General features: G+C 44.1%; 1 protein-coding gene across 1 annotated transcript; it reads right to left on the reverse strand.

Annotated features, from left to right (window-relative positions):
* Nucleotides 1-1480: 1480 nt before the first annotated feature.
* Nucleotides 1481-15139, reverse strand: LOC121577073 (ankyrin repeat and SOCS box protein 13-like). The gene is made up of 7 exons (XM_041890824.2): nt 15052-15139; nt 14715-14864; nt 13709-13908; nt 3683-3833; nt 3382-3516; nt 2913-3104; nt 1481-2353 (listed from the first exon to the last, which is right to left on the reverse strand). Exons 2-7 carry the CDS (start codon nt 14755-14757, stop codon nt 2190-2192), a joined length of 885 nt encoding a protein of 294 aa, XP_041746758.2. The 5' UTR covers nt 14758-14864; nt 15052-15139; the 3' UTR covers nt 1481-2189.
* Between the last annotated feature and the right edge of the window lie 794 nt (nt 15140-15933).

Here is a 15933-nt window from a genome sequence, read left to right on the forward strand (position 1 = left end):
TTTTCTGAATACACTTGCGCATAAGATGGAGGCTTGCGCTACCGGTGCTAGCACATGCGCAGATCAAATACACTGCTGGAATGCCGATAAAGCTGTTTACGTGTCCTAATAATTCAAAAGACTGCTTAGAAAACCAGGTTTTAATCGGCGTATGCTTACTTCAATTATGAACTTACGCCGATTAAGATAAACAGATTATGGTGTTTACATTACTAATGCCATACTCGGCCTTCTGCCATAATCAGTTTAATATTAAATTATTAGTGTGCATGTAAACGTACCCATTGAAACATCTTCTCCAAGTCATTAAGGTTTCGAGGCTGACGTTTGGCAACTCGAACCTTCAGCTCCCTCCACAGATTTTCTATGGGATTAAGGTCTGGAGACTGGCTAGGCCACTCCAGGACCTTAATGCGCTTCTTCTTGAGCCACTCCTTTGTTGCCTTGGCCGTGTGTTTTGGGTCATTGTCATGCTGGAATACCCATCCACGACCCATTTTCAATGCCCTGGCTGAGGGAAGGAGGTTCTCACCCAAGATTTGACGGAACATGGCCCCGTCCATCGTCCCTTTGATGCGGTGAAGTTGTCCTGTCCCCTTAGCAGAAAAACACCCCAAAGCATAATGTTTCCACCTCCATGTTTGATGGTGGGGATGGTGTTCTTGGGGTCATAGGCAGCATTCCTCCTCCTCCAAACACGGCGAGTTGAGTTGATGCCAAAGAGCTCGATTTTGGTCTCATCTGACCACAACACTTTCACCCAGTTCTCCTCTGAATCATTCAGATGTTAATTGGCAAATTTCAGACGGCCCTGTATATGTGCTTTCTTGAGCAGGGGGCCCTTGCGGGCGCTGCAGGATTTCAGTCCTTCACGGCGTAGTGTGTTACCAATTGTTTTCTTGGTGACTATGGTTCCAGCTGCCTTGAGATCATTGACAAGATCCTCCCGTGTAGTTCTGGGCTGATTCCTCACCTTTCTCATGATCATTGCAACTCCACGAGGTGAGATCTTGCATGGAGCCCCAGGCCGAGGGAGATTGACAGTTCTTTGTGTTTCTTCCATTTGCGAATAATCACACCAACTGTTGTCACCTTCTCACCAAGCTGCTTGGCGATGGTCTTGTAGCCCATTCCAGCCTTGTATAGGTCTACAATCTTGTCCCTGACATCCTTGGAGAGCTCCTTGGTCTTGGCCATGGTGGAGAGTTTGGAATCTGATTGATTGATTGCTTCTGGGGACAGATGTCTTTCATACAGGTAACAAGCTGAGGTTAGGAGCACTCCCTTTAAGAGTGTGCTCCTAATCTCAGCTCATTACCTGTATAAAAGACACCTGGGAGCCAGAAATCTTTCTGATTGAGAGGGGGTCAAATACTTATTTCCCTCATTAAAATGCAAATCAATTTATAACATTTTTGACATGCGTTTTTCTGATTTTTTTGTTGTTATTCTGTCTCTCACTGTTCAAATAAACCTACCATTAAAATTATAGACTGATCATTTCTTTGTCAGTGGGCAAACGTACAAAATCAGCAGGGGATCAAATACTTTTGTCTCTCACTGTATGTTCACTTCCCTTCTCAGTATGCTTAAAAGCGTTCCGTTTTACCGGTCAGGAAATGTCTGGCTTCGTTCCCAGAACCAATGGGAAACCAAAAACGTACATTCTCGCAACTTCCAAAGAACCAAATGTGCTAGCTGGGTAACTGACACCGGTCAGATCAGTAAGTTACATTTACATCCCTACTTCTCATTGTAGTTTGACTGCAACCCTAATTCAGACAAATGTTGAATTTGGGCTCCCCTGCCTTTAGCCTGGTCCCAGATCTAGTTGTGCTGTATAGACAACTCCTATAGCCGTTGTCAAAGCGTGTTTAGCATGACAATTACCATAGGAATTGGCAAGACCGCAAAACAATGATCTGGGACCAGATTACCCTGCATCTTGGCCATTCTGTAAATAAGCAACATCTGTCTGCATTCCTATCGAGCCTGAGTGCCAGTCTGTTTGTGCTATTATGCCAACTCCTTGTCAACAGCCATTGTTATGCCAATTGGCTTGAAAAATGTCAGCATTACAATGTGTTGGCATTGACAAGAGTACAAACAGACCTGGCACCAGGCTAATTCCTATGCGGTGGAATCGTTCGACATAAGACAAAATAGACTCTTAAAAAGGATGGGGCTTGTTAGAAGTCATCAAAGTCCAAGTCCAAATCTGGTGGTGGCTGGTATAAGAGGTAACAGATGATGCGATTGGGCAAGCCCAGTTTAGATACGTCGTCCAGGGCTCTTCTTCCCAGTGCTGTTCTCAGAGCTACCCTGCTTATCTGTTGTAGACTGAGGGGAGTATCTGGGGAAGAGCAAAAACCTGTCAGTTGAGATAATTGGCTTAAACACCCCAAAATACTACATTAACCTTTTCACATTATTGTTCCAAACTGAACTGTACTTTGAGGCTAGAATATTTTCTATTCTCATTGTCCTCTTCAGCACGGTTCAAGCAACTATGCTGAATGCATAACAACACACTGGGTCAATTCAACATCTACTCCATGTTGGTTCAAAGTAATTAGCCCTTTGTGACATCTGCTGATGTAAAAAGGGCTTTATAAATACATTTGATTGATCTGATGTAAAAAAGGGCTTTATAAATACATTTGATTGATCTGATGTAAAAAGGTTTTTTTAAATACATTTGATTGATTGATTGAAATGACATGTAAACGACGTCGATTCAACCAGCGTGTGCCCAGTGGGAAGGCTAGTGTAATGCAGCTCAGCTCTGCTCAGTACTGTGAAAAGGGTGTGTATACGACTCTTTGAAGGTCATATTTTCAAACATGGGCTAATCGCATCTACTCTAAACGTTTCAAAATGTTCTACCTACGTTGTATGAATAAAATACTTACTTTCATAGAACTCTAGGCAGATATTGGTTGGAGAACCTTGACTAGTGTAGTTGATGGGCTTTTTGCCCAGGTTGTCCCTGGCATATATGTTTCCTCCGAACTCAATCAGCAGCTCGATCAGATCCACGTTCTTTACTTTGGCTGCATGATGGAGTGCCGTCTCATGGAGCTTGGCAGCATTTACATTCGCCCCTTGGAGAAGATGCAAAGGTTTGGTTTTAAAGGGAAGTGGTTGAGACTTACATTCTTAGAATTACAACGTGCATCAAAAAGTACAGAACATTGTTTCAAAGGGTCAGGTTGTGGTTTGCATTTGTGTAATGCTTTCAAATGGAAGTCTCAAGTTTCTCCTAGTTTTTATGGTTAGGTATTTATTTACTTGAGAGAGCACAGTCCCATTAATGGCATTTAAAATATCAGGAGCAAAACAAAGTGTTGAAATAATGTTACGACAATGGGGTCCACCCACCTGCATTGAGGAGCACCTTGGCACAGTCAAAGTGTTGTCTGGCACACGCTACATGTAGCGGCGTCCCAAAGTGGCAGTCATGGGCCTCCATCAGAGCTCCTACGTCTATCATGAGCTGAACGCAATCGGAGTTACCTGTAACACACACGTCAGTCATAGTTTAAGACACTTGGTTATTAAGGGAGAGTAAAACTCCACATTATCCCAGTGTGTGAGTGTCTTTATACTGTGTGTGGTGCCCAAGACTGCTGGCCCCCTCTCCCACAACATGAACATTGTTGTAATCAAAAACAAAATGTACCTCCCATGCAGGCCTCGTGGAGGGGTGAGAAGGTAAACAGTGGAGGGTTGACCGTAGCCCCATGCTGTATGAGTAGTTTCACACACTCCAGGCTCCCCGCCGCACAGGCATCACATAGAGGGGTACTGCCGTCAATGTTCCGTGCATCCACCTTTGTGGAGACAGACACACATACACCCACAATCATCATTATTGTACTACAACCACATTTAGAAATGCTCAACTGTTCTGAAAAAACGTCTAGCTGGAACTCGTCTGAGCCGTTGGCTTCTGAGCCCTCACCCGCTATGTACTTATGTGCTGATTTACTTAGATCGGTCCACTATAGTGTTGTGATGTTGAGGCCCAGTAATATACAATGTATACGTGTGTGGTTCTAAAAAAGGCAGAGCAAACAATCATTAGGATCCATGCAGAGAGATACACAATAATATACACCAGGCTTCCCCAACTGGCGGTCGGCCCGCGGGTGGTTTTATTTGGCCCCCCAAGTGTTCTGAGCAAATTATTATTTTGGTTTTTTGAATTTTCATTGTTGGACATAAAAGACTAAAAACTCCAGGAAATCAGCTCCAAGTGATTTTAATTTTGGAAATCTGTTCCCAAGTATTCCCACACATAATAAAGAGACGTGATCATATACAAATGTAAGCAAGGTTTGAAATGATCATGTTTTAGTCAAATATTATATCTGTTTGGGATTATTGCAGTCAAATTGCAGTCTACAAATGATTTGTAATTATGTTCTGGCTCCCTGACCAGCCGCTCAAAAAAATCAGCCCGCGGCTGAATCTAGTTGATGATCCCTGATATACACCATGATAATCAGAAGGAGGAGACTACATGCAAAGGTAAAGGGATGTGTAAACATATGGAATAAACATGCTAATGAATGCAATCGCATTACATTCCTAAAGCATGAAACAAGCTGGAAAGGGCTGGAAAGTTCCAGAAACGTTTACAATGGCAGCCTGCAATAGATAATTGTGGATACCAATATCCCTGTAAGCCTCCCAGGCCCATGTTGCCCAGGGTTAAGAACATACATTGTAGATTAATAATATTACATTGTATTACAAACTTAAAAAACTTATTCCACGGATCCCTCTGCAAAAAGAGTCAGAGGCTGGCCACAGCTGGAGGCGGTGGATTGTGGTATGCCGGCCACAACTGTAATTAGCAGCTCAGAGGCTGAGGTTGGTGGCTCCCATGGTGGAGCAGGTGGGGACCCCTGGGCGAGGCTCATCAGGGATCTGTAGAAAGGGGCCGGCTGGCCCCCAGAAACGAGGTCAGGTGGTTCCAAAGGTGCGAGGGGTAGAGAGGCGGGCGGGCCCCCCAGAACTGGAGACAGCAGGCCCCCTGGGTCAGGGAATGGTGAGTCCCCCAGGTCAGGGGGACTGAGGGCCTAACAGGGCAGGAAACTCAGGGGCTGACAGAGCAGGGGACTTGGAACCTACTACTAAGACTGAGGACTGCAAGCCAGGTATGGCGGGAGGCTGCGAACCTAGCTGAGCAGGGTACTTGAAGCCTAGCACTAGTATAGGCGACTGGGCGCCGGCTGAGGCTGGGGGCTGCGAACTGGCTAGGGGCAGGGACTGCACACCTAGAGAAGCGGATAATTCAGAGCCTAGCGGGAAGGGAGACCCAGGGCCTAGAACTAGGGCAGGAGGTTTGGTGTGTAGCACCAAGGGAGATGACTGCTTGCCAACCAACTGAGGGCAGAGGCTGCAGACCTAGTGTGGCAGAGAACCTATAGCCTGGCGAAGCAGTGGACAGAGGGCCGATTAGAGCCGGTGACAGCGAAACTAGATCGACTGAGGGCTGGGAGCCTAGTGCTGATAACTTTGGGCCTGACAGGGAAACTGACTCTGGACCTGACAGGGAAACTGACTCTGGACCTGACAGGGAAGCTCTGGGCCTACTGAAGAGACTGGTGACTCTGAGCCTAGCGGGGCAGGAGCCTGATGACCCACCTGGGCTATGGGGTTGAGGGCCGACTAGTGCTGGAGACAGCAGACCTAGTACAACTGGAGACTGAGGACCTAGTGCTAGGAACTGAGGTCCGAAGAGGGCTGAGGACTGAGAACATAGCATACAGGAGGCTCTAAACCTGGTGGGCTAGGGAGCTACCTACTAACTAAAGCTGGGGGCTGTGATCTGAGGGCAGGAGACTGCAGGCCTGCAAACGGAGCAGCTAACTTAGGGTCTAGCATTGCAGGGGGCTCTAAGTCTGGCGGGCTAGGGGGCTGCAGGCTGACTTGGTCTGGAGACAGCGAGCCTAGTGCAGCAAACTTTGGGCCTAACAGGGCAGGAGGCTCTGAACCTGGCGGGCTAGGCAACTGCCTACCAACTAAGGCAGGGGGCTGCATACCCGATAAACCAGGGGGCCGCGACCCGAGCAGGGCAGGAGACTGCAGACCTGCCGGCAAAGCAAGCGTGGGGCCTAGCTGGGTAGGATACCTAAGGCCTGCCAGAGCAGCAAACTTAGGAGGCTACTATTGCAGGGGTCTGTGGATTTAGAAAGGCTTTATTTTATTATGGCCCCCTCTCTGGCCTGGCTAGGGCTAGATGTTATCTGAAAGCATGGCTATTGCATATGTGCTAGAGCATGAAACGAGGTGGATAGGGCTGGAAAGTTCCAGAAACTATACAATGGCAGCCTGCTTATAACAGTAGCATGTAACACTACATAAATCACTGCAGTAGCATGGGATATAGACACTTGAAATGGCAACACTTAATATACACGTGGCAAGGCAATAGGCTAATGATAATATGGCAATAAAAAAAATCATGCATGTACAAACAATAGTGCTAGCATTAGTTACAAGTGAACCATGATAAACCAAACTCTCAAACCTAACAACTCGGCCTAATCCTGCGAGAGTCAGATATTGCACACACGAATATACACATTTTACAACACTTACATGTTCGATGGACGCACAACACTTCAAGATAGAAAAACAGCATGTGAGAGTCCGTCACTACACAACTTGGATCTTCTCGAGGTGGCAGGTGAACATGCTCTGACTTGAGGTGTGTGGGGCGGAGCCCTGGAGTGTGTCCAAGCACCCTAATTGTTTGGAATTGAGAGAGGCGATTGACAGGTCTGAAGGCTAGTCAGGTTCTGTGCATTCAAATGATTTATTAATTTTAAAACGTACATTCTTTCATTGTTCATTTTTGTCAGGGACCATGTATACTGAACAAAAATATAAACGGAACTTGTAAACTGTTGGTCCCATGTTTCATGAGCTGAAACAAATGATTCCCGAAATGTTCCATATGCAGAAAAAGCTTATTTCTCTCAAATTTTGAGCACCAATTTGTTTACATCCCTGTAGTGAGCATTTCTCCTTAGACAAGATAATCCATCCACCTGACAGTTGTGCAGGGTTGGGGAGTAATGGATTACATGTAATCCATTACATGTAAGGGATTACAAAAAACGGTAACTGTAATCCGTTACCAGCGAAAATATTGTAATCAGATTACAGATACTTTAGAAAAACTAGATGATTACTTCGAGGATTACTTTTAAATTCAGAAGAGATGTTTGCAGAAAACAAATCTTTGACACTTCTTTGTTTCCTAAATGACATTCAAATCAGCATTGAAAATGTAAGTTTGTTCCACCTGAGCGAGTCTGACCACAAGTCAGAGACCCCTATGATGTCACACCAAATGCTTTTGATGGATCGCAGGAAAAGAGCAGGAACAGGCTTTTTGTAGGCTACAGTCCAAGCTGTGTCTTCCAATGGTGCGACTGCAGTCTGCATCCAAAGATTATCCAGCTTGAATAAACGCTTGGAGGTAAGGATGACAGCAGTAGTGTAGTCTACGGCGATACGGATATCACTTATTATTGATATCTACATAGCGCATTGATGTGAATCACACTGCTGCTCTCTCATTTAGCTATTTGCGCCTTAGGGATTGTGGTTGTTGTGGATGGCTGTTCACAAATCTAAATGTGTATTTGAACCCAATAATGGTTGAATTCAATAAGTATAAGCTGCCTATAAATCATTGTTTTTGAAACCAGTGGACAGTCAGTGAAAAATGCGCTCCTGCAACAGCTGCATAGTGCGGATCCCAGCCTGTGGAATAAAAGTGGAGCTTTTATTGTTCAATCTAATTCACGCTGATAAAAAAATACAATCCATAGGCCTAATGGACACATGCTCAAACTCGCACACTTTAGATAGACTTAAAGGGGCAATCTGTAGTTACTACATCCATTTTTGGATTTATATACAGTGGGGAGAACAAGTATTTGATACACTGCCGATTTTGCAGGTTTTCCTACTTACAAAGCATGTAGAGGTCTGTAATTTTCATCATAGGTACACTTCAACTGTGAGAGACGGAATCTAAAACAAAAATCCAGAAAATCACATTGTATGATTTTTAAGTAATTAATTTGCATTTTATTGCATGACATAAGTATTTGATCACCTACCAACCAGTAAGAATTCCGGCTCTCACAGACCTGTTAGTTTTTCTTTAAGAAGCCCTCCTGTTCTCCACTCATTACCTGTATTAACTGCACCTGTTTGAACTCGTTACCTGTATAAAAGACACCTGTCCACACACTCAATCAAACAGACTCCAACCTCTCCACAATGGCCAAGACCAGAGAGCTGTGTAAGGACATAAGGGATACAATTGTAGACCTGCACAAGGCTGGGATGGGCTACAGGACAATAGGCAAGCAGCTTGGTGAGAAGGCAACAACTGTTGGCGCAATTATTAGAAAATGGAAGAAGTTCAAGATGACGGTCAATCACCCTCGGTCTGGGGCTCCATGCAAGATCTCACCTCGTGGGGCATCAATGATCATGAGGATGGTGAGGGATCAGCCCAGAACTACACGGCAGGACCTGGTCAATGACCTGAAGAGAGCTGGGACCACAGTCTCAAAGAAAACCAATAGTAACACACTACGCCGTCATGGATTAAAATCCTGCAGCGCACGCAAGGTCCCCCTGCTCAAGCCAGCGCATGTCCAGGCCCGTCTGAAGTTTGCCAATGACCAGCTGGATGATCCAGAGGAGGAATGGGAGAAGGTCATGTGGTCTGATGAGATAAAAATATAGCTTTTTGGTCTAAACTCCACTCGCCGTGTTTGGAGGAAGAAGAAGAATGAGTACAACCCAAATAACACCATCCCAACCGTGAAGCATGGAGGTGGGAACATCATTCTTTGGGGATGCTTTTCTGCAAAGGGGACAGGACGACTGCACCGTATTGAGGGGAGGATGGATGGGGCCATGTATCGTGAGATCTTGGCCAACAACCTCCTTCCCTCAGTAAGAGCATTGAAGATGGGTCGTGGCTGGGTCTTTCAGCATGACAACGACCCGAAACACACAGCCAGGGCAACTAAGGAGTGGCTCCGTAAGAAGCATCTCAAGGTCCTGGAGTGGCCTAGCCAGTCTCCAGACCTGAACCCAATAGAAAATCTTTGGAGGGAGCTGAAAGTCCGTATTGCCCAGCGACAGCCCCGAAACCTGAAGGATCTGGAGAAGGTCTGTATGGAGGAGTGGGCCAAAATCCCTGCTGCAGTGTGTGCAAACCTGGTCAAGACCTACAGGAAACGTATGATCTCTGTAATTGCAAACAAAGGTTTCTGTACCAAATATGAAGTTCTGCTTTTCTGATGTATCAAATACTTATGTCATGCAATAAAATGCAAATTAATTACTTAAAAATCATACAATGTGATTTTCTGGATTTTTGTTTTAGATTCCGTCTCTCACAGTTGAAGTGTACCTATGATAAAAATTACAGACCTCTACATGCTTTGTAAGTAGGAAAACCTGCAAAATCGGCAGTGTATCAAATACTTGTTCTCCCCACTGTATATAATTCCCTGTCTTAGGTCAGTTAGGATCACCACTTTTCTTTTAAGAATGTGAAATGTAAGAACAATAGTATAAATAATTATTTCTTTCAGCTTTTATTTATTTCATCACATTCCCAGTGGGTCAGAAGTTTACATACACTCAATTAGTATTTGGTAGCATTGCCTTTAAATTGTTTAACTTGGGTCAAACGTTTCGGGTAGCCTTCCACAAGCTTCCCACAATAAGTTGGGTGAATTTTGGCCCATTCCTCCTGACAGAGCTGGTGTAACTGAGTCAGGTTTGTAGGGCTCCTTGCTCGCACACGCTTTTTCAGTTCTGCCCACACATTTTCTATAGGATTGAGTTCAGGGCTTTGTGATGGCCACTCCAATACCTTGACTTTGTTGTCCTTAAGCCATTTTGCCACAACTTTGGAAGTATGCTTGGGGTCATTGTCCATTTGGAAGACCCATTTGCGACCAAACTTTAACTTCCTGACTGATGTCTTGAGATGTTGCTTCAATATATCCATATAATTTTCCTTCCTCATGATGCCATCTATTTTGTGAAGTGCACCAGTCTCTCCTGCAGCAAAGCACCCCCACAGCATGATGCTGCCACCCCCGTGCTTCACGGTTGGGATGGTGTTCTTCGGCTTGCAAGCGACCCCCTTTTTCCTCCAAACATAACGATGGTCATTATGGCCAAACAGTTCTACTTTTGTTTCATCAGACCAGAGGACATTTCTCCAAAAAGTACAATCTTTGTCCCCATGTGCAGTTGCAAACCGTAGTCTGGCTTTTTATGGCGGTTTTGGGGGGCAGTGCCTTCTTCCTTGCTGAGCGGCCTTTCAAGTTATGTCGATATAGGACTAGTTTTATTGTAGATACTTTGTACCAGTTTCCTCCAGCATCTTCACAAGGTCCTTTGCTGTTGTTCTGGGATTGATTTGCACTTTTCGCATCAAAGTACGTTAATCTGTAGGAGACAGAACGCGTCTCCTACCTGAGCGGTATGACGGCTGCGTGGTCCCATGGTGTTTATACTTGCGTACTATTGTTTGTACAGATGAACGTGGTACCTTCAGGCTTTTGGAAATTGCTCCCAAGGATGAACCAGACTTGTGGAGGTCTACAATTTTTTTTCTGAGGTCTTGGCTGATTTCTTTTTATTTTCCCATGATGTCAAGCAAAGAGGCACTGAGTTTGAAGGTAGGCCTTGAAATACATCCACAGGGACACCTCCAATTGACTCAAATGATGGCAATTAGCCTATCAGAAGCTTCTAAAGCCATGACATCATTTTCTGGAATTCTGGAAGCTGTTTAAAGGCACAGTCAACTTAATGTATGTAAACTTCTGACCCACTGGAATTGTGATACAGTGAATTATAAGGATCTGGAGGATCTGAAGGACCTGAAGGATCTGGAGAAGGTCTGTATGGAGGAGTGGGCCAAAATCCCTGCTGCAGTGTGTGCAAACCTGGTCAAGACCTACAGGAAACATATGATCTCTGTAATTGCAAACAAAGGTTTCTGTACCAAATATTACGTTCTGCTTTTCTGATGTATCAAATACTTATGTCATGCAATAAAATGCAAATGAATTACTTAAAAATCATACAATGTGATTCCGTCTCTCACAGTTGAAGTGTACCTATGATAAAAATTACAGATCTCTACATGCTTTGTAAGTAGGAAAACCTGCAAAATCGGCAGTGTATCAAATACTTGTTCTCCCCACTGTATATACTGTATATCCATTGATTCTTGAAGAATATAGCTTATAAGTGCCTCATGAGCTTAGTTCAACTGTCACACTCCACGAGAACCCAAAATATAAGCTTGTTTTTCTCCAATGTTTGTAAACATTGTAAATGTAAACAAACACTGTATAGCCTCATACCATGGTTAAAACAATACTTTTGATCACATGGATGGTCAATCCTTGCATCCATAGCTCTGTCTATTCATCTGAGAGTGGTAACATTTCTCCAGGCCCATCACTCAGCTTTTTACCAAAACAAACGCTGGGCGACTGTTTTGTTATTGTTTCATCTGTGGATTTGCCCTTTAAACAGCTGCATATTATCAAGATATCAAAGTGTCACCAACAAAAAGGTAAACAATAGGCCTTTAGAAAATGCAGCATATGGCATTCATTTTTCACATGTAAATAGCACTTTTCAGTAGTGCTCAAAGCATGCCATTCCATGAGCGCAGCATTTATTTTTCAACTCGAATCGATGAGCCCAATCAGTCCTCCATAACAACAAAATCATAAACAACAGAGTAGGGCTGGCTAATAAGTCCTTAGTTTTGGGGTTATGCTCAGGTAAAACAATTTGGCTAATCTATACTTCCATATTTCAAGACATATTCTTGAAGATCAAGGGGTATAACATTTATTGGAATGACTGGAATTCTGATAGACTTTGGTTTTTAATGTAAAGATATAATTTAATCGTATTATTATATGTAGTAGAAAGCAATGGGTTAGAAGAAGCCTACATAACCAACACATAAAGTAAAATTGTACATCCATATATGGCCAGCTATGTAAACTTTAACATTTATATATCCTGCAATAGATGTTGTTCAATTGGTAACATAAATGTTTGTCTTCTTTTAATGCCTCTTAAAGGGAAAGTAATCTAAATGTAAGTGAAAGTAATCCGATTACGTTACTGAGTTTGGGTAATCCAAAAGTTACGTTACAAATTCCAATTTTGGACAGGTAACTAGTAACTGTAACAGATTACATTTAGAAAGTAACATACCCAACCCTGCAGGTGTGGCATATCAAGAAGATTATTAAACAGCATGATCATTACACAGGTGCACCTTGTGCTGGAGACAATAAAAGGCCACTCTAAAATGTGCAGTTTTGTCACACAACACAATGCCACAGATGTCTCAAGTTGAGGGATTGTGCAATTGGCATGCTGACTGCAGGAATGTCCACTAGAGCTGTTGCCAGAGAATTGAATGTTAATTTCTCTTCCATCAGCCGCCTCCAACGTGTAGCTCAGTTGGTAGAGCATGGCGCTTGCAACGCCAGGGTTGAGGGTTGGATTCCCACGGGGGGCCAGTATGAAAAAATTTATGCACTCACTAACTGTAAGTCGCTCTGGATAAGAGCGTCTGCTAAATGACAAAAATGTAAAATGTAGAGAATTTGGCAGTATGTCCAACCTGCCTCACAACCGCAGACCACGTGTAACCACGCCAGCCTGACTGCAGTTCGGCGTCGTAACCAACTTCAGTGGGAAAATGCTCACCTTCAATGGCTACTGGCACACTGGAAAAGTGTGCTCTTCATGAATGAATCCCGGTTTCAACTGTACCGGTCAGTTGGCAGACAGCATGTATTGCGTTGTGTGGGCGAGAGGTTTGCTGATGTCAACGTTGTGAACAGAGTGCCCCATGGTGGCGGTGGGGTTATGGTATGGGCAGGCATAAGCTATGGACAATGAAAACAATTGCATTTTATCGATGACTATTTGAATGCACAGACATACCGTGACAAGATCCTGATGCCCATTGTCATTCCATTAATCTGCCACCATCACCTCACGTTTCAGCATGATAATGCATGGCCCAATGTCGCAAGGATCTGTACACAATTCCTGGAAGCTGAAAATGTCCCAGTTCTTCCATGGCCTGCATACTCACCAGACATGTCACCCATTGAGCATGTTTGGGATGCTCTGGATCGACGTGTATGACAGCGTGTTCCAGTTCCCGCCAATATCCAGCAACTTCGCACAGCCATTGAAGTGGAGTGGAACAACATTCCACAGGCCACAATCAACTGCCTGATCAACTCTATGTGAAGGTGATGTGTCGCGCTGCATGAGGCAAATGGTGATCACACCAGATACTGACTGGATTTCTGATCCACGCCCATACCTTTTTTTAAGGTATTCATTTCTGTGTTCCCAGTCATGTGAAATCCATAGATTAGAGCCTAATACATTTATTTCAATTGACTGATTTCCTTATATGAACTGTAACTCAGTAAAATCTTTGAAATTGTTGCATGTTGCATTTATATTTTTGCTCAGTGTACAATGAAAACATACATCTCAGAAGCTGGTGCATAGCTGGACAGAACTACAGAACCAATTTCAGTTCGACACAGAGTTCTAGCTTCCCTATAGTTCTCCGACTCACCTGTGCCCCAGCATCCAGCAGCAGGCGGACACACTGTGTCTGCCCCTGTATGCAGGCCTCGTGGAGGGGGGTGATGGAGTCCACAGCCACAATGTTGACCGCTGCTCCTCCCTGGATCAGTTGCTGCAGCTGGAGGGCCTTGCCCTGGGCAGCTGCCTCGTGTACCGCTGAACGGTCTGTCCAGAACCCCAGGCCATGAGCTGCAGGCAGGGAGAGTGTGAGAAATTACTACAAATACATATACCTGATACAGACAGACAGACAGTAGAGGCGCATATAATTTAATCTGCCCAACAACTGTTGATCTATTTTACATGATACAGGGTGGGTAATTCTATATTATGGTAACATTATTTGAGCTCATCATACAAAGTAGGTATTTAGTTTAAGTCTGTATATATGAATAAATAACGTTACTGAAAAAATATTGTTCTAGATCTTGAGTTATTGCTGAAACCCTTTGTAGGGTCCATGCAGGGCCAGGTTCTCACCCTATGAGGCTGAACCACTGCTGACATCCACTGTCTGTCTGTGTGATGATTGTTGACATGTATTGGCATAACCCTAAACTAAACATATTCTAATCTAGACAACATTGGCTAGATTCATGATCTGGTCGGCAACAAGCTAGATACAGGTGAATTAATGTTATATAACGATCATCTAGGCTACCTACTACAGTCCTGAACACGAAATAGAATAATAGGCAACACGCTCTAATAGACTCGTCGTCACTTACTTGTTATAACAAGCTTAGCTGGCTGCATGGTCTCAAATTAGGTCAGTTAAAAACAAGTTAGAGCAAATGTTTTCTAATAATAGGCCTAATGAATAAGCCAGCTAAATAAAATACTCAACAAGGGAAAGCATGACAAATACGTGTCGAGGACAGCAAATGTCTCTATAATTTCGATTGTGGGTCAAGTTTGCCTGCTGTTTACGTCATGAGCATTAGCTTTCCTCTGAACTGTCAGACAGACAGATGAGACACAAATAAAACACTCACCTATATCCCCAAACAATGACGGTCTGGCGCGAGTCATCTCCATTTAGATATGGTATCCTCTCTTCTAGTCTTCCAGAATAAATTGATGCATTTTATAACGCAAAGATGAACAGGGAAGCATTGTTACAGTAACGTTGTTGATGATGGTGCCTAAAGTTAAGAAGCAGTGGTTAGAAGCACTCAGTAACCGAAAAGAACATACAAGGATTGTGGGATATGTAGTTTAGAATGATACGTTCCTAGTGATTCCAGCATGGGCAGACTTAAAAGAAAGTTGAACCACTAAATTGAAAGAAGCTCCAGCCGAATGTAATAATAATAAAGACATCACACTAACCTATGGAAATCCAACATTTGTCCACCATAGGGCGCATGTAAGACGTTTCAGAACAAGTAGTGACGTCAACCTCGGTTCAACATACTATAGGGAGTCGCACTCTCGCGACGTAGGTTGAAGGAGCAACAATCGATCCTGACAAGGCCAATAAAATCCGCTTTCACTGGAAGCCCCGCCTTCCACAGATTACAAACGTGAAGCTAGGATTCATTATTTCAATTATTCCGCTTTTCACGATGGTGTGAACAGGAACAATTCATGCTACTTAAACAAACAATTGGATAACTAAACTGTCCCATAGTGGTAGAGCGTGCTCACCCCCTGGACGTTGTGTGTTGAAGGTTGTACTTGTTCTCATATGTTTTCTGATCACAAACAACTAGTTATTCTTCAATTTGCTGGTGCAATGAGTAAGATGGCTAAGAAAACGACCGAGATGACCATGGCTAAACCGTGTTCGGGGTCGAGATCATGCCCCCAGTCATGCGGTTATAGCATTTATCAGAAAGATACACACGGAATATGTGTAGTTTGTCTCGGCTTGGAGCACGCTCAGGCGTCCCTTGCTCGAACCAGCTTGAAGCACGCTCAGGTGTCCCTTGCTCGAACCAGTCTGTGTGTGCATTGCTGCGTACAATCTCCCTGGAAAGACATGTAGCATTCTCGAGGAAGCTTGGAATTACTGATGGCAACTTTCCTTTCCCGGATGGCGGTACCTTGGCTGGGACTGAGGTTCAGGAAGGAGATGGATTGGGTGGTCGGAGCAAATGTCTTGTCTGTCTGGGCATGGGGTATGCAGTGGCTGAATGCGCCCAACCCGGCTCCTGTGCGCTCTACACGAAGAAAGAGTGCGGCCAGGTTCGGTGGGTACCTCCGCCACCT

The sequence above is a fragment of the Coregonus clupeaformis genome, chromosome 11 (genome assembly GCF_020615455.1).
Source record: "Coregonus clupeaformis isolate EN_2021a chromosome 11, ASM2061545v1, whole genome shotgun sequence".
Lineage (NCBI taxonomy): Eukaryota > Metazoa > Chordata > Actinopteri > Salmoniformes > Salmonidae > Coregonus > Coregonus clupeaformis.